Genomic DNA, 19,368 nt, shown 5'->3' with positions numbered 1-19,368 from the left:
GGAGTGTGTGAGTCTGTTTGTGAAACATGAGTCAAGTGTACTCATCCTTCTTCCTATCGTTTTCAATAATTGATGGATTTATTTTCATGATTGTATTTTAACAATGTTGAGTTCTTAAAAAAAAAAAAATCTAAAACGTTTTTTTATTGTTTATTCTGTATTTTATTTCCTTTCCTTTTGTCTTTCTTTCTTTTACTGCTTCCAATGAACTAAATGTTGCTCAGGGGCAGTAGTCTGGTGGTGGTGTGGGGGGCTAGGCTCAGGGGCAGTAGTCTGGTGCTGGTGTGGGGGGCTAGGCTCAGGGGCAGTAGTCTGGTGCTGGTGTGGGGGGCTAGGCTCAGGGGCAGTAGTCTGGTGGTGGTGTGGGGGGCTAGGCTCAGGGGCAGTAGTCTGGTGGTGGTGTGGGGGGCTAGGCTCAGGGGCAGTAGTAGGGTGGTGGTGTGGGGGGCTAGGCTCAGGGTGTAGGATAGTTACATGTGTAATAATAGTGCATTATAGTATGTTTATAAAGTAATTGTGGGAGGGTGAATGGGTGGTGTGTGGGGCTAAGGGGCATCGGATAGTTAAATCTCATATTTATGAAATCTTAATAAACAAATACAGTAGCCTACAGACTCTAAAAGAAAAATGGGCCCCATCAACAGGACTCGGCCCCTTGGTCAGCAGCAGAAAGACCCTTGATCATCATCTTATATACAGTGCATTGCTCATAGATGGCTATCATGTTATACAGTACATACCAGGGTTTTTCCTGGGTCAGAATGAGGGCTTGGTGGTTGCACGCAGCGCGCCCACATTTTTTTTGAGGGACCCCCAATTGTTGTATTTGTATTGTAAATTGAAATTATTATGAATTATTATTATTATTATTAATGTACCTGGTTATGTTACAGTAGAGAAACAAAAAACAGTTACCAAAACGGAGTATTTACTAGCTAAGATTGGCGTGGTGCAACCGAAATTAGTAAACAACTAGTTTGAAACTAGCTAGTAACAACTAGGGGTTTAATGACTTACGCCAAATTGGTGCAACCCAGTCCAGTAGGCTACCAGATACGATGTTGTAATGTATGCACATATTTTGCTACCACGGTTGCCAGACGGAATTGACAATGTCCAGCCCAACCGGTCTAAAAGCTGCCGAATCCACCCGTCCAGTGTGACCAAAAGTAGCCCAATCTGGCAACACTGCTTGCTACGTTCTTGCAGCTCGCGTGAACACAGCTTCTTCCATCTGCGCTCGCCTGCCGCTTCGATTGCAGACTCAAGTTAACGCGCATGCAGAAAGATGCCACGAAACTCATGTCCGGTAGCTTTCTTTCAAGGAATTTAAAAAATAAAAGTCCCGTAAAACAATTGTTATTTCTCGCCGTGAGAAATAGAGGTGCGGCGTGAGAGCGTGAGAACTGGTTGAAATGCGTGAGTCTCACGGCGATTGCGTGAGACTTGGCAGCTCTGCGGTGTAGGATAGTTACATGTGTAATAATAGTGCATTACAGTATGTTTATAAAGTAATTGTGGGTGGGTGAATGGGTGGTGTGTGGGGCTAAGGGGCATCGGATAGTTAAAACTAGAATGACGGTATATGTTTGACTCTCTGGTAATTATAGAGAGTTGATGACAAGTGTGGTAATAAATCCACGACACTATCAGTTTCAATAATTGAATGATTTATATTCATGATTGTATCTTAAGAATGTTGAGTCCTACCCCCGCGGTGGCGCAGCGGTCTAAGCATTAGCCTCTAGTGCAAGCTGCCCACTGGGGACTGGGATCGAATCCCGGTCTCGCCAGACCCGGATATGGCCGGGGCTCACAGGGAGCGGCATATTGAGCGGCCGCTCCCAAGGGGGGTATAGGACTATTTCCGGACAAGGATCCGTCGCGCAACACCGCCCCCGTCTGGTGCTGGAATAACGGTGTCGGGCTCGAGAAGCCAGACAGCTAGTCTGCCTGGCTATCTCCTCTGGGGCTGCCGGCCACGGGGTCGTGCGGCGGATCCTACGCAATAGGCAGGGGATAATTGGATAATAGGTTGGGTTCAATTGGATACCAAAGAATGTTGAGTCCTTAATTTTTTTTATCCTAAAACTGTTTTATTGTTTATTCTGCATTTGATTTCCTTTTCTTTCTTTTTAGTTTTTTACTGCTTCCAATGAACTAAATGTGGCTCAAGGGCACGAAAGTGAGTTTTATGATATTAGGGCTGTCAAATTAAAACTTACAAATCATAACTTGTAGTGGTTAGAATTGCTGTGGTACAGTGTTGACATTACACTTACTTGCTACTTTACTCAAAGTATGAATCCAAATCCAACAGGCAGAATGTGATTCCTCTATGACTAGTGCTCTGCATTGGGAAGATCTCCTCATATGTAAATTGTGGGACATTTAATAAAAGCTCTTTTGCTGATCCCAGATCTGCTGTCGGTCAGTGTTTAGTGATTACCAAAATAACCTATATATACTGTATATATCAATTATATCCACAACACCATCATCCAATCATATTCCTTGTTGTATCATCCTATCATATTCCTTGTTGTAACATATGGGAAGATAATAACTGGATCCATAGAGGCTGCAGGTTTTCCCTTGTTAAACTGATTTACTGCCTTCTGGCTAGAGTGTCACATCACAAGCTATGGGGGAGGTCTGGTCAGCACGACGCTCTTTTAAGCTGAAGTTGCCACACATACCACTGACACCTGATTGACCTGTCTGCCTGGTTTCCTGTAAAGAAACATCCTGAACCACCTGATGATCTGCATTGCTGCTCAGGGTTGTAATGTTCAGCTCTTTCAGACGAAGAACACAGCAGTGTCAAGACGACAGCAGGGAAGAGCAGAAGACTAAATCATTACAAGACAACACTATCAAAAGTGATATCTACAAGTGCTGTTTCACCTTTTAGTGAAGTGTTTCTTTAAAAGCGGAAGAACAAAAGTTAAAGTAATATTTAGAGGCTATTACAGAAGAGGAACAGGCATTGTGTGAGAAAATGGCTGCTAAATTGTCTCTCCCAGTGGAGGATCTCTCCTGTCCTGTGTGCTCTGACATCTTTAAAGATCCTGTCGTCCTGTCATGTAGCCACAGCTTCTGTAAAGCCTGTCTGCAGGAATGGTGGAAACACAACGGATCTCGTGAATGTCCAGTTTGTAGGAGAAGATCCTCGAAAGCTTACCCTCCCATTAACCTAGCTTTAAAGAACGTGTGTGAGGCCTTACAGGAGAGAGGTCAGAGAGCTGAGGCAGGGTCTGGGGTGCGGTGCAGTCTGCACGGTGAGAAACTCAAGCTCTTCTGTCTGGAGGATAAACAGCCCGTCTGTGTGGTGTGTCAGGCCTCAAAGGAACACAAATCTCATGACTGTGTCCCAGTAGACGAGGCTGCAAAGGAACATAAGGTAAACATGAATGCAATACACTAATAAATAAATAAACAAACATGACGGTTTGAAATAATACAATCAATAAGTAATGACACTTGATGTTATCATAATGGTCTTATTAATTAGTAATCACTGAGTATGAAAGCATAGTGGGACTGTCAAATTAGTCCAGAAATCTCCTCAGTAAAGTTTTGTGTCAATCCAGGAGGAACTCCAGACAGCTCTGAACCCCTTACAGGAGAAGCTGGAGGTCTTTAACAAAGTTAAACAAAGCTGTGATGAAACATCAAAGCACATTAAGGTACTGTGTAATCATATAAAGTGTTGTGGTCAATGATTTGTTGTTTTCTTGTTCTGCTCAGTATTGGATGCTGTGCACATCAGATGGTGACTCATGTATTTGTAACTCAAGATTCTGTGTAGAGCATACATTTCCTCTACAGATTCAACTGTGGTAATGGGTAAAATAACAGTAATAACAGGTAATGTAGGATGTTAGTGCACAAACAATAATGAAGAAATACGCTCCTCAATGTCAATCAAGAATTGAATGACAAAGATGAAGAAGCCCTGCAGGGATACAAACAATAGAAGCATGAACTGAGACAGTAGGCTAACTCTCACATGTGAATATAATAGTACACTAATAATAATGTAACAATGTATATATAATGTATTGTAGTGCCGGAGGAAAAAGGAAAGACGTAGGCAACGTAATGATAACTGTTTAATCAAAACAACAACTTGTACTCTCAGTACAGGACCAGAAAATGGTTACCAAAACTCGTGTATCTAAACAGGAAGGTGCAACGTTAATAATCCTCCCCTCTGCCCCTAGTGCCAGAACTGGTTCCCTCCCACTACACAACCAACAGTAAGAGGAGAACATGAACCCATAATGTAGTCACTACACCAGCCCCCCCAGTGTTCACCTCAATATTGGAAATCCTCACGGCGAGGAGGGCGTATGGCCCGGCCCCTACGATCGTAGGTAAAGTCAGGAGGTGCGGGAGGAGGTGTGACATCGCCCATCACGTCCTCCTGCAGGGAAGGACGGGGGGCAGCGACGACCGGGGGCTCGCGAGCTGCGGGGGGTTGTCGGGGTCGGAGGGGGGAATGGCCAGGGCGCGGCAGGGGAGGTAGGACTGGAGGCCGGCCTCTGCGCGGTGGCAGGGCCAAGTCCAGGGGCAGTTCAAGGTCCAAGTGGGCCGGTTTGAGGCGATCAACGGACACACACTCAGGCCTACCCCCCATGTCAACCATGAAGTTCTTGGCTCCGGCCTCGATGACACGGAAAGGCCCGTCATAAGGAGGACGTAGTGGAGTCCTGTGGCCATCATGACGAATGAAAACGAACCTCGCTGAGTGCAGCTCCGGGGGCACCCTCGAAGTAGGGACACCATGCTGCGTAGTCGGGACCGGGACGAAGGTCCTGGCGCTGTCCAGCAGGGAGGCGCGCTGAGCGGCGGCGGACCAGGGCTCCGTTGACTTGGGAATGAAGTCACCGGGGACCCGCAGCGGCTGTCCAAACACCAGCTCAGCGGACGACGACTGGAGGTCCTCCTTAGGCGCTGTCCTGAGCCCCAGCATGACCCACGGCAGCTTGTCAAGCCAGTCGCTGTCCGTGAGGCTGGCTCGAAGGGCGGCCTTCATGGATCGATGGAAACGCTCACAGAGCCCGTTCGCCTGCGGGTGATAGGCGGTTGTGCGGTGGAGCTTGACCCCCAGATTCTCCGCCACCGCTGCCCACAGCTCTGAAGTAAACTGTGAGCCACGGTCAGAGGAGAGATCAGCAGGGGTGCCGTAGCGGGAGACCCACACCGCGATGAACGCCCGGGCCAGGTCGGGGGCTGTCGTTGAGGAGAGCGGAACTGCCTCCGGCCAGCGAGTCGTCCTGTCCACCATGGTAAAGAGATAGGTGTATCCGTGCGAGGGGGGCAGCGGCCCTACCAGGTCCACGTTTACATGATCGAACCTCCGCTCAGGCACAGAGAACTGCTCCAGGGGGGCCTTGACGTGTCGATGCACCTTGGCGCGCTGGCAGGCGATGCACGTGTCAACCCAGGCCCTCACATCCCTCTTGAGCCCATGCCAGACGAATTTCTCTGACACCAGCCGTGAGGACGGTTTCCTACCAGGGTGAGACAAGCCGTGTATCGCCTCGAAGGCGGGGCGCCTCCAGTTGGCGGGGACCACCGGTCGTGGCTGACCCATGGAGACGTCGCACAGGAGCGTGGCCCCTGCGTCACCGAAAACCACCTCTTCTAGGCGCAGTCCTGTGTCCGACAACTTGAGAGCCTGGACGGCGGGGTCGGCGGCCTGGTCTGCAGCCATGCGCGCGTAGTCCAAACCCAGTTGGACCGCACCAACCACCGCCCTGGAGAGACAATCCGCGACCTGGTTGGACTTCCCAGCAACGTGCTGGATGTCTGTGGTGAACTCGGATATGTAGGCGAGCTGGCGCTGTTGGCGGTCGGACCACGGCTCCGCCACCTTGGACATGGCGTGCGTGAGTGGCTTGTGGTCCACGTAGGCCGTAAACTCGCGGCCCTCCAGTAAAAAACGGAAGTGTCTGACAGCAAGCCACAGCCCGAGGAGCTCCCTGTCGAATGTGCTGTACCTTTGCTCTCTGGGAGACAGCTGGCGGCTGAAGAATGCAAGAGGCTGCCAGGCGTCCCCAACCCACTGTTCGTACACCGCTCCCACAGCAAAGTCAGAGGCGTCCGTGGTGAGAGCAGTGGGTGCCGAGGGCGAGGGGTGGGCCAACATGGCAGCGCGGGCCAGGGCCGCCTTGGTGTCCTGAAAGGCTTTGACACGCTCCGCCGTCCAGTCCACCGGCTGCTTCAGAGTCTTGCCCTTCTGGGCATCGTACAGAGGCCGCAGGATGTGAGCGATGTGGTGGAGGAAGCGATAGTAGAAGGTTACCATCCCGATGAACCCCTTGAGCTCGCTGATTGTGCTGGGGCGCGGGAAAGCAGCGACAGCTTCTACCTTCGAGGGGAGGGGGGTCACCCCCTCTGCGGAGACCCGGTGCCCGAGAAAGTCGATGGCGTTCCGTCCGAACTCACACTTCGCCGGATTGACAATCAGCCCATGTTGGCTGAGCCGTGTGAAAAGGGCCCGGAGGTGGGACAGGTGCTCCTCCTCCGTGGTGCTTGCGACGAGGATGTCATCCAAGTAGACGAAGAGGAATGGTAGGTCCCGGAGCACCGAGTGCATGAGGCGTTGGAAGGTCTGCGCCGCGTTCTTCAGGCCGAACGGCATCCGCAGAAACTCGAAGAGCCCAAATGGCGTGATTACGGCCGTCTTAGGGACGTCCTCGGGGTGCACCGGCACCTGATGGTACCCCCGTACCAGGTCCACTTTGGAGAAGAAGCGTTTGCCTGCCAGGTTCGCTGAAAAGTCCTGGACATGTGGGACCGGGTAGCGGTCAGGCTTGGACGCGTCGTTGAGGCGGCGGTAGTCCCCACATGGGCGCCACCCGCCGTCTGACTTAGGGACGATGTGCAGGGGAGACGCCCAGGGGCTGCTCGAGCGCCGAACGATGCCCACCTGCTCCATATGCGCAAACTCCGCCCTGGCGATGGCCAGCTTCTCCGGGTTGAGGCGCCTGGCCCTGGCGTGGAGGGGAGGCCCCTCGGTCTCGATGTGGTGCTCCACTCCGTGTTTCACCGTGGGCGCGGAGAAGGTGGGCTTGGTAAGGTCGGGGAATTCGGCGAGCAGCCGAAGGTACTGGTCACTTTCGGCGAGCGTATTGGACCACCCGCTGTAGACCGCCTCCCCCTGCGTACAGGCGAATGAAGCGAAAGTCTGTGAGTTGACCAGGCGCCTGTTCCCCACGTCCACCAACAGGTTGTGGGCGCACAGAAAATCCGCACCAAGGAGGGGAAATGTGACAGCCGCTATGACAAAATCCCACGAAAAACATTGCCCTCCGAAGCACACGTCCACCGCCCTAGTGCCGTAAGAGCAGATAGGTGTGCCGTCCGCGCCTGCCAACTGCGGACCACGCTCCTCCTTCGCCATATCCGATCTCTCTGCCGGAATGATGCTCCACTGGGCACCTGTGTCACAAAGGAAACTGCGACCAGAGGCGGTGTCTTGTATGAAGAGCAGCCTGTTGGTGACGCCAGCGCTCAGGGCCACTACTGAGCGCCGGCCCCGCCGTTTCCCGTCGGTCCGAAGGTGCAGGGTGAGCGGCACCGTTTGGCCTTGGCGCCAAAAGTGGCGTGGTAGAAACAATGGCCCGCAGCGTTACCCTGCTGGCCAGAAGGTCTGGCGTCATCCTTCGCTCTCCTGCGACGGTCGGGTGGCGGGGCGGCCGCGGGAGCGAGCAGGTCGGGGGACCGTTGAGGCATGGCCAAGACGAACCGGTCCGCCTCCCTGGCCAGGGCGCGGGGCTCCATGATGGCGGTGTTGGCCAGCGCCATCCTAACTTGAGCTGGCAATGTGCGCATGAACAGCTCTGTGAAGAGGATCATGGGGTCTTCTGTACCGAGCAGGTTTAGCATCCTCTCCATGCTCGCAGAAGGCCTCTCGTCACCCAAGTCCGACATGGCAAATAGGCGACGCACCCTCTCCGCAGTGGACAGTTCAAATGTCTCTAGAAGCAGGGCCTTGAGGCGCTCATATTTGTTCGTCGTCGGGGGAGCAGACAAAAAACCTACCACTCGAGCTGCGGTGGAGCTGCCCAACATTGCCACAGCATGGTTGTACCGGTCGTCGTCGTCATCGATGTCACTTTTATTGAAATGTGCCTCTACAATAGCAAACCATGCAGCAGGCGTTGAGTCCCAGAATTCTGGTAGCTTGAGAGTGGGAGTGTGCGCACCACGCGTTACCCTGACAGGGGATGGTGATGGCTGCCGCTGGTTTGAACGTCTCCCTCGCCCGGACATTTTGCAGGATTGTAATGTTCGTCGCTGGTTTTTGTACACAATTACGTTAACAAAAATCCACGTCGGGTCACCAGTGTAGTGCCGGAGGAAAAAGGAAAGACGTAGGCAACGTAATGATAACTGTTTAATCAAAACAACAACTTGTACTCTCAGTACAGGACCAGAAAATGGTTACCAAAACTCGTGTATCTAAACAGGAAGGTGCAACGTTAATAATCCTCCCCTCTGCCCCTAGTGCCAGAACTGGTTCCCTCCCACTACACAACCAACAGTAAGAGGAGAACATGAACCCATAATGTAGTCACTACAGTATAAAGTATAAGCAGGGTAAATGTATAATATGTAACTTAACCATAAACATACAAATAACAGACTTACAGGAATTAGGTGGACAGCTTACTAGACAACCACCGTAACATGAACGTCTGAAACCGATCAACAATAACATGGCCGACTCCTAACTGAGCCGGACAGCATACTAAGCGAAATACTGCCACCTAGTGGACGGCGGTATACCCTTCAAATAACAAACAATCTCTGCATGTCTCGCGGACATCTCAACATGGATCCATCTCAAACTCAACCTTAACAAGACTGAGCTACTCTTCATCCCCGGGAAAGCCTGCCCTCTCCAAGACTTCTCCATCACAGTGGAGAACTCTACTGTAACCCCCTCCCTGACAGCCAAGAACCTTGGAGTGATCCTGGACAACCGACTATCCCGTGCAGAGAACATTGCAGCAACGGCACGTTCCTGCAGATTCTTCCTTTACAACATCAGAAGGATACGACCATTCCTCACCAGAGAAGCAGCGCAACTCTTGACCCAGGCACTGGTCATCTCCCGCCTTGATTACTGCAACGTACTCCTGGCCGGGCTCCCCGCCACCGCCATCAGACCTCTGCAGCTCATCCAGAACGCTGCTGCCTGTCTGGTGTTCAACCTCCCCCAATGTTCTCATGTCACCCCTCTCCCCGCACCCTGCACAGGCTCCAGGTAGTGGCTCGCATCAGATTCAAGACCCTGGTGCTTGCCTACCAGGAAGCTAAGGGGACAGCCCCTGCCTACTTGCAGGCAATGGTCACCCCCCAAACTTCAGCCCGTTCCCTCCACTCCTCCACCTCTGCTGGCCGACTGGCCCCACCACCTCTACACCTACATGGCAGTCGCACTGCCCGATCACGTCTCTTCATTAAACTGGCTCCCCGCTGGTGGAATGAGCTTCCCACGGCTGTCAGAACTGCAGAGTCACTACCCATCTTCCGTCGGAGACTGTAGACCCATCTCTTCAGTTTACACCTTAACTGCTCCTCCTGAGACATCCACTACCCGCCAGCACTGCGTCTCCTGAGACACCCGCTTTCCCCTTCACTGTGTCACCTATGACTTCTGCCCCCCTTGTTCTATATCGTGGAGCTCCGCCCCATAGGGGAGCTCTGCTCCTATTGGTTTACCCGCTACCTAAAGTAGCCAATGACTGAATTTTTCAATGCCTGCGCCCGCCTGGGGTGCTATATAAAGGGGCGTACTTCGCTCCCTCATTCTCCCAAAAAGTTCAGCACGGGTTTATATCTGAAGACTGAGAAGGACGACTACTAAGACTGGAGGACCCGCCAGACTTTTCCCTTCAGCGATGGATCGTCCGCCGCCGACCATGAAGAAGTTCCTCCGGGACACCTGCCGCTGCGATTTTCTAGCAGCGGAGGACAAGCAAGAACGGCGTTCTGGGCAGGCACCTCCCCAAGTAGGGATGGTCCCGCCCGCTCAGCCGGCCCTGACATCACGCCGCCCTCACCCAGCTGAGTGGTCGGTGCCGGTGTCAGAATCAGAAAGCTCTGATGAGAGCGAGCGGCAGGTAGAGCACGTGCTCCCCGCCCTCGCCGCCCCATCTCGGTGCGCAGGCGGCGGCAGCGGCGAATAACATCGCCGTGTTAACGCCGCCATTGCGAAAATCATCCACCGTGGTGACGAATAGACCGTCAACGACTGCGAAACGGAGTTTTCGGCGTGATGCGGCACTGGCTCTACCTCTAAACGACGGAGCCATGCCCCACTCGGCATCCCCAGCCCCCACCGCTGACCACTGGGAGGGCCCGCTACGGCCCCCCACGGTAGCGTGGCCCGGTTTCACTGGCGGAGGGGTCGGTAATGACCCCACCACCGGTTTCCTCTTCATGGCTGCTACCTCATAAAGAGGCAAAAGAAGGAAAATCCCCACCTTACTTTTTCAGTAAAGGAGATTTTTCCCATACGGCGTTCTGGGCAGGCACCTCCCCAAGTAGGGATGGTCCCGCCCGCTCAGCCGGCCCTGACTTCACGCCGCCCTCACCCAGCTGAGTGGTCGGTGCCGGTGTCAGAATCAGAAAGCTCTGATGAGAGCGAGCGGCAGGTGAGCACGTGCTCCCCGCCCTCGCCGCCCCATCTCGGTGCGCAGGCGGCGGCAGCGACGAATAACATCGCCGTGTTTAACGCCGCCATTGCGAAAATCATCCGCCGTGGTGACGAATAGACCGTCAACGACTGCGAAACGGAGTTTTCGGCGTGATGCGGCACTGGCTCTACCTCTAAACGACGGAGCCATGCCCCACTCTGCATCCCCAGCCCCCGCCGCTGACCACTGGGAGGGCCCGCTACGGCCCCCCACGGCAGCGTGGCCCGGTTTTCACTGGCGGAGGGGTCGGTAATGACCCCACCACCGGTTTCCTCTTCATGGCTGCTACCTCATAAAGAGGCAAAAGAAGGAAAATCCCCACCTTACTTTTTCAGTAAAGGAGATTTTTCCCATGTTATCTACCGGAGCGGAGACCCACCTGCCTTGTCGGAGCGTGGTCCAATCACTACCGGTTAGAAACAAGGCGGAGACTGGCCCAGCTTACCAGCGTGTGGCCAGCTCTCTGCCTAGCGGACTAACCCCTATCACGACACAAAGGGGGTTAAACACCCCTGTCTGTAGCCGTATGGAGGGACCGTTATTACATCAAAAACTCCTCCATGTCTATCAAGACCTGGCCCAGCTCATGAGCGTGCGGCCGGTTTTTTGGTTATCAGGCATAATAAACCTACGTCGATAAAGGGCATTGTTACTCAAAACAAGCACTCTTTACAGACGGCAAACCATCCCTAAGGAGGATTTTCCATGGTATCTACCAGAGCGGAGACCCACCTGCCTTGTCAGAGTGTGGTCGAATTGCTACCGGTTAGAAACAAGGCGGAGACTGGCCCAGCTTACCGGCGTGTGGCCAGCTCTCTGCCTAGTGGACTTACCCCTATCACGACACGAGGCGGGTTAAACACCCCTGTCTGTAGCCGTATAGAGGGACCGTTATCTACCAGAGCGGAGATCGACCTGCCTTGTCAGAGTGTGGTCGACTCGCTACCGGTTAGAAACAAACCGGAGACTGGCCCAGCTTACCGGCGTGTGGCCAGCTCTCTGCCTAACGGACTTACCCCTATCACGACACGTAGCGGGTTAAACACCCCTGTATGTAGCCGTATAGAGGGGTCGTTATGTACATCAAAAGCCCCTCCATGTCTATCAAGACCTGGCCCAGCTCATGAGCGTGCGGCCGGTTCTTTGATTATCAGGCATAATAAACCTGCGTCAATAAAGAGCATTGTTACACATAACAAACACTCTTTACAGACGGCAGCCCATCCCTTTCGAAATGACCCCACCTTGGGCTGTGCCACCTCCTCGGTGTGCAGCGGCGGCTGGGATCATACAGAAATTCAAGTTTTTTCTGTCGACTGCACCACAACAGACGGTCCAGCCGCTGTCGTTGCGTTATGCAGAATGACTAGAAGGGACAGGTATTCTGTCAGGTTGGCTAGACAGGACATTGAGGAGGGGATATGCACTACAGTTCATTCAGCCTCCTCCGCCCTTCAGGGGCGTGAGAGAGACTGTTTTTTGTCCTGCCCGATAAAGACACGTGCGCTCCAGGAGGAGATTACGAATCTCCTAACAAAGGGCGCAGTGACATTGGTTCCGAGGGACCAGTGGGACATGAGATGGTACTCCCCGTATTTCCTTGTCCCAAAGAATTCGGGAGACATGCGACCCATACTAGATTTCAGGGTCCTCAACGAGAGAGTGGCGAAACGCCCCTTTCGTAGATACCTGAGGGTCGCGTATTTCGTGTGCCAATCACAGAGTGGCACAGGAAATTCCTAAGTTTTGCTTTCCAAGGGAAGGTTTACGAGTACACGCGCCTGCCCTTCGGGTGCACGCTTGCTCCTCGTTTTTTCTCCAAATGCGTGCAGACAGCACTCGAACCACTGAGGCGAAACGAGATACGCATATTAGCATATCTCGACGACCTACTGGCCCAATGCCCAAATCGAGCCATTCGGGACGCAACCTCACTGGTGCAGCACCTCACTCAGCTGGGGTTAGCTGTAAACTGGACAGAGAGTGCTCCGTGGCCGGCTCAACAGTTTTCCTATCTAGGCATTCAGTTGGATACTGCCGAGATGAGGGCCAGTTTATCGGCACCACGGAGAGCGACACTGACGTCAGCTCTCCGGGTGTGTCGAGTGACAAATACAATCACCGCTCTGTCAAGGATGTCCTTACTAGGACTGATGTCTGCAGCCCATGTAGTGGTCCCCTTAGGCCTGTTACACATGCGCAGACTGCAGAGGCGGTTCGCACGACTGCGACGGGTTCCAGTGAGACGCCGTCGCAAGTTGATTGTAATACAGAGATCGGTCAAAACCGACCTGAGCTACTGGAGAGACCCGCGCGTCATCGCGCGCGGAGTCGCCTGAGTTCGCTGAAAGCTCTCCACATTCCAGGTCTGCTCAAGGAAGGAGCAGATCTGTTATCACGGGGAGGCCCGAGGGACGACGACTGGAGGTTAGCACCCTCCATTGTGTCGCTGATTTGGGCACGGTTCGGGCAAGCAGAAGTGGTTCTGTTTGCGTCACGGACGAATGCGCAGTGTCGCCTTTGGTTCTCCCTGCGCGAACAGGACAACCCGCCATTGGGAGTCGATACATTCGCACAGCACCCATGGCCGAGGGTCCTGTTATACGCGTTCCCACCCCTGACATCTATCCTCCCACTGTTGGCACGAGTGAGGTCAGAGAGGCTAGAGTTAATTCTTGTAGCCCCGGACCGTCCCGGAGCCCCGTGGTTTCCGGAACTGATGGAGATGTTGGTAGAGGGCCCATGGCCCATACCTCATCGACAAGATGCACTCTCTCAAGCCGGAGGCTTGGTGAAGGGGCCGCCTATGAGGGGGGGCCCCTCATGGCCTGGTTACTGAGAGGGATTGTTAGAACGCAGGGGTCTGACAGACGCGGTCATTCAGACCATTCAGAGTGCGCGCGCGCAATCCACTGCAAAGGGATATGCGGCGCGCTGGCGAGTTTTACACAGTGGTGTGAGGGACAGGACGTTGACCCTGTCTGTTGTCGGGTCGAAACGTTCTTGTGCTTCTTACAGTCGCTGTTGACAAGGGATTGGCGGCGGGAACTATTAAAGTTTACGCGGCTGCCATCTCAGCTTGTCATGAGGGTTTTGCGACAACGACACTGGTTTTTCAGTCATTCGCTGGTTAAGCGTTTTTTGACTGGAGTGTGTAGGCTTAGACGCCCTCATAGGACTCTAATGCCAAAATGGGACCTGTCGATTGTGCTAGAGGCGCTGTGCGTGCCCCCATTCGAACCCATTATCACTGTGTCGTTGCGTTTTATTGTCTCTCAAGACGAGTCTACTCCTCGCCTTGACTACGGCTGAGCGAGTGAGTGATTTGTGCGCTCTCTCGTCACGGGCAGATTGTTTGATCATATCTGATGACGAAACAAAAGCTGTATTACGCCCTAACCCGGCTTTTATCCCTACGGTTAATCGTGGGTTTAGGGTTCAGAGCTGTGCTCTGAGCGCCTCTTTTTCCTCCTCCTCACGACGGAGAGAGGGAGAGGCGTTTTACATTGTATTGTCCGGTGCGCGCGTTGGCACAATATGTGAAGCGCGAGGCAGGACTGAGATCTTCTCCCCGGCTTCTGATCTGCTATGGCGGACAGAAAGCCGGGACACCACTCTCGAAGCAGAGGCTGTCCCTTTGGATTTGCGAGGCTATTAGCCTCGCATACGAATCGAAGGGGCAGCCCGTGCCGACTGGCATTCGGGCTCATTCCACCAGGGGCATGGCCGCATCAGTGGCCATTCTCAGGGGAGTGGGAGTGGAGGAGATATGTGTGGCGGCGTCTTGGTCGTCGCCATCACTTTTTATACGGTGTTACTTGAAGATATTTCTTCCTCATCCTTTTCTCATTCTGTCCTCAGTTTTGCTGATGACTGATGTAGTGGGGAAGGCACTTGGATTACCCTGGTCATGGGATTCTATTCAAGTGCTGTCAGGATGAATACGGATGTGCCTGGGAAGGGACCCTCCTCCAGGACATGTTCCGTTAGATCAACAACCCTACGTGCTCACGTAAGGGTTAGGTCAGTGATATTCTTCCTCAATCCTTTCTCATTCTGTCCTCAGTTTGCTGATGACTGATGTTGTGGGAAGGGCACTTGGATTACCCTGGTCATGGGGATTCTATTCAAGTGCTGTCAGGATGAATACGGATGTGCCTGGGGAGTGGACCCTCCTCCAGGACATGTCTGTTAGATCAACAACCCAACGTAAGGGTTGGGTAAGTGATATTTCTTCCTCATCCTTTTCTCATTCTGTCCTCAGTTTGCTGAGGACTGATGTAGTGGGGATGGCACTTGGATTACCCTGGTTGGGGATGCTATTCAAGTGCTGTCAGGATGATTACGGATGTGCCTGGGGAGGGGACCCTCCTCCAGGACATGTTCCGTTAGATCTACAACCCTGCGTGCTCACGTAAGGGCTAGATCAGTGGAGCAGACTCGGTGTGGGTTGGGCCAACTTTTTAAGGTTGTCTTGAACCAACATCAGTGGTCAGCTCCGGGTGCCGCTGAGATTGTTTTCGGATTAATAGTCTCAGTGGGGGTACATTTGGCCTCGCTCGCTCCGCCTAAACCAATAGGAGCAGAGCTCCCCTATGGGGCGGAGCTCCACGATATAGAACGATAGTTATGGAGATAGACTCCAGTTCTATGAGTGGAGCGGAGCCCCATAGGGCTGCTGGCCCACTTCGACTCGTTCAAACCCGGCTGTTTTGTATGTTTGGGAGAATGAGGGAGCGAAGTACGCCCCTTTATATAGCACCCCAGGCGGGCGCAGGCATTAAAAAATTCAGTCATTGGCTACTTTAGGTAGCGGGTAAACCAATAGGAGCAGAGCTCCCCTATGGGGCTCCGCTCCACTCATAGAACTGGAGTCTATCTCCATAAATATCGTACTGTCTCTCTGTTCTCCAATGTCTATATGTGGGGAGCATGGCACGTTCTGGCCTGCGGAGGGAGCCAGACTGCCGTTGGAGGGGGAAGAATGGGCTGATTACGGACAGGTGTCAGTGATCAGACTCGTTGTCCCACTGGTCTATTTAACCTGTGTGTGTTTGTTCCCTCGGGAGAGAGAAGGGCAGGAAGTACCTGCCGCACGGAGACGCAGTGTGAGAGAGAGAGAGAGAGAGCCGCGGCGAGGACGCACGAGATCCCGAAAGGGGGTGAGGTGCGGGGAGCCGGGCGAACGGAGCGGGTCCCGAAAGGGAGGAGCAGCGGGGCGAGAGCGAGGGCTCTGCCGGGAGCGAACGAGTCCCGAGAGGGGGCGTGTCGCGGAGCGGGTCCCGAAAGGGAGAACAGCGGGAGCGGGTCCCGAAAGGGAGAAGCAGCGGGGGGGAAAGACTCGCTCAGCACGTCGGTGACGGTGCTGAACTGTGCGGGACTGAAATAAAAACATATTCTGCAACTGTTCCTCTGTGTCGACCTCCCTCTGTGCCTAGAGACTCTTACACTATATATATAAAAAAAAAAAAAAAAAACAGTTCCTTCTATCACGGAGACTGCCAATGGCCCCTGGCCTGAGCTAGATTACTCTTCCTGATACGACTGGTGGATTGATGATACACTTGATTAGTCAAAAGTATTGATTGTAAGTCACTTTGGAATAAGGCGTCTGCTAAATGCCAAAAAATGTAAATGTAAACAATGGTGATATCATCATCCCCTTGCTGTCTCCAGAGCCAGGCCTGGAACACAGAGAGACAGATTGTATTATTATATATTATGCATTATTTAATATGGTGGTAAAACTACAGTTATCATAATATTATTCCCCTTGCCGTCTCCAGAGCCAGGCCCAGCACACAGGGAGACAGATTAAGGAGGGGTTTGAGAAACTTCACCAGTTTCTACGAGAGGAAGAGGAGGCCAGGATAGCTGCACTGAGGGAGGAAGAGGAGCAGAAGAGTCAGATGATGAAGAAGAAGACTGAGACACTGAGCAGAAAGATATCATCACTTTCAGACACAATCACAGCCTTAGAGAAGGAGCTGAAAGCTGAAGACATCTCCTTCCTGCAGGTAAGAACCACTTCCTCAGATAATGTCAAGATATAATAAATTAATTCCAAGGCTGATGAAATAATAATAGAATAATAGTATCACTAGTATTGATGACAATTATCTTCTGTTCCTCTCCAGAACTTCAAGGCCAGTAAGAAAAGGTAAGTGATCTGTCTCTGGTGTCTCTTCTCTGTGGTTCTGAACCCAAGCCCACAGCAGCACTGACTCCTGAACGTTCTTCCAGAGCCCAGTTCACACTGCCAGACCCAGAGAAGGTTTCAGGAGCGCTGATAGACGTGGCCAAACACCTGGGTAACCTGCAGTTCAGAGTCTGGGAGAAGATGCAGGGGATTGTCAAGCATGGTTAGTACTGACGACAATTGCATTAAGAATAACTATCAAATAGGCTATTTGAATGTGTTCATAGAAATACAACATTAACAAATGTTTAGCAAGCCCCAACTTGCTCCGCACAGTAACAAATGAGATGGACAAGAATATAAAAAGTGCCAAGGTTTATTAACAATACATGAGCCCCATAGTGCTTTTACTCTGGGCTGGCAGGTAATGCTAGAGAGACTTCTGACTGGATGTGACAAGAGAAATGATGCTACTAGTTCACCACCGTATAGGTACAACACAATTCATTGCACACAACTCCAAACTGTTTCACACTTTTGGTCACGTGTGATATCCACACAAAACACACAAGTGATTAGATGCCAAGTAGGCTAGTACCCCCCCCCCCCCCCCCCCCCCCACACACACACACACACACACACACGCACACACAAACGTCAAGATTCTCTTTGTCTATCTCCAGCCATCCAGCTCCAGGGTTGCCAGGTGGGGCGTGTTACCGCCGAATGACCTACTTTTGATCACACTGGGCCGGAAAAAAAGCATTTGGGCGGTCAGGCTGGATAAAACACACACCCTAGTAGCTACATACAATGTGCAGTTTTTATTTGTTTATTTTACAAACATCAACAGACATACAGTTTAGGGTCAGGAGATGGGCACCTGCCCAATAGTAATTAGCGGCTTTCTGACAATATAGGTTTTGGGCTGGTGGTTTTTGGTGGATTTAGCGGTTTTTAGACTGTTGTTAGGGTGGAAATTGTCAATTCCATTTGGCAACCCTGTCCAGCTCTCCTAATAGCTCACCTTGGTTTACTCTGGGGAAGTGGTGACTAACAAACAAAAACAAACAACAACAAAACACAAAGAAAAAGAACTAGTCCTCCCACGGAGGCAATCCCATATCTTTTGCCTCAGTACCAGCAACAGATGCCAGGCGGACTAGAACAATAAAACGATACCAAATAATAACCTTTAAATCACTAAACAGTAAATAATGACCTTTAATCACTAAACAGTAAGGGACTCAACAGTAAGAGCAGCAGGAAGTCTGCCTACAACATACAAAACACATTTCTTTATTAATCACACTAATCCTAAATATGACATTTGTTTGTAATGCATTCAATCCAATATTAAAACTTGCATACCTGCTATGACAAATACAAAAGCATACCCCTGCCGACACAGTTTAGTAAAACGCTGCAAGACAGCTTCAACCAAGCACTGAAAAACAAAGCACCTTATTGCATGGCTGACACAATTTACAGACCATTAAAATAAGGTAGATTAAAATATTTCCTTACCAAACATTTCAGACACGAGTCTGTGAATAGGTGTGCACCTGCCTATTCCTCTCGGTCGAAACTGTGCTCTCGGAACGTCGTATCTACGCTGTAATTTATGCTCCTGTGGACTATCACTAGTAGCCACAAGGTGGCACCGGCTACAGATGTAATATATATTATTATGTATAATATGCATAATAAACAGTACAGCTCATAATGTGTAGAATGCATCTGTGTTTGTTTTGAAGCTCCTGTGATTCTGGACCCCAACACTGCAGACCCCTATCTCTCTCTGTCTGATGATCTGACCAGTGTGAGATATAGAGGGCCACGGCAGCAGCTGCCTGACACCCAGGAACGGTTCATGAAGTATGCAACTGTTCTGGGCTCTGAGGGGTTCATCTCAGGAAAGCACAGCTGGCAGGTGGAGGTGGGGGACCATCCTGTCTGGAACATGGGTGTGGTTAAAGAGTCCAGTGATAGAAAGGGGGAGGTACGAGCATCACCACAGTATGTATACTGGGCTATAGGACAGACGGATGGTAAGTATAGAGATGTAGTGGGTAAGACCATCACTCTGAAGAGGAGACCCCAGAGGATCAGAGTACAGCTGGACTACAACAAGGGGAAGGTGTCCTTCTACGACCCAGAAGGCAACACACTCATCCACACTCATAAACACACCGTCACTGAGAGACTGTTCCCATACTTCTCTATTGGAGGAGCTGGTGATGCTAAACACCCTGATCTACAGATCTGCCAATCAGAGGTGTCTCTGACCGTGATGTAATCCCAGTGAGGAGTGTATGAGCCCACCCATACGTGCGTCATTCCCACCCGATTCAAAATTAAGAAAACATTTTTATGAATTGTTGATATTACAGGGGAATAACTAACTAAACTAATTGTGGGTGTGTGAATGAGTCGGGTGGTGGTGGGGGGGGCTAGGCTAAGGGTGTAGGATAGTTACATGTGTAATAATAGTCCATTGCAGTATATTTC

General features: G+C 51.8%; 1 protein-coding gene across 1 annotated transcript; it reads left to right on the top strand.

Annotated features, from left to right (window-relative positions):
* Positions 1 to 3,001: 3,001 nt before the first annotated feature.
* LOC308154388 (E3 ubiquitin-protein ligase TRIM35-like) lies at positions 3,002 to 19,156 on the top strand (the record flags this gene model as incomplete). The annotated part of the gene is made up of 6 exons (XM_080527551.1): positions 3,002 to 3,403; positions 3,594 to 3,689; positions 16,505 to 16,735; positions 16,856 to 16,878; positions 16,962 to 17,080; positions 18,615 to 19,156. 6 exons carry the CDS (start codon positions 3,002 to 3,004, stop codon positions 19,154 to 19,156), a joined length of 1,413 nt encoding a protein of 470 aa, XP_080383677.1.
* Between the last annotated feature and the right edge of the window lie 212 nt (positions 19,157 to 19,368).

Source organism: Nansenia antarctica (assembly GCF_963989245.1).
Source record: "Nansenia antarctica genome assembly, chromosome: 3".
Lineage (NCBI taxonomy): Eukaryota > Metazoa > Chordata > Actinopteri > Argentiniformes > Microstomatidae > Nansenia > Nansenia antarctica.
The sequence above is the reverse complement of the archived record's forward strand: the minus strand, read 5'-3'. Positions and strand labels throughout refer to the sequence as shown.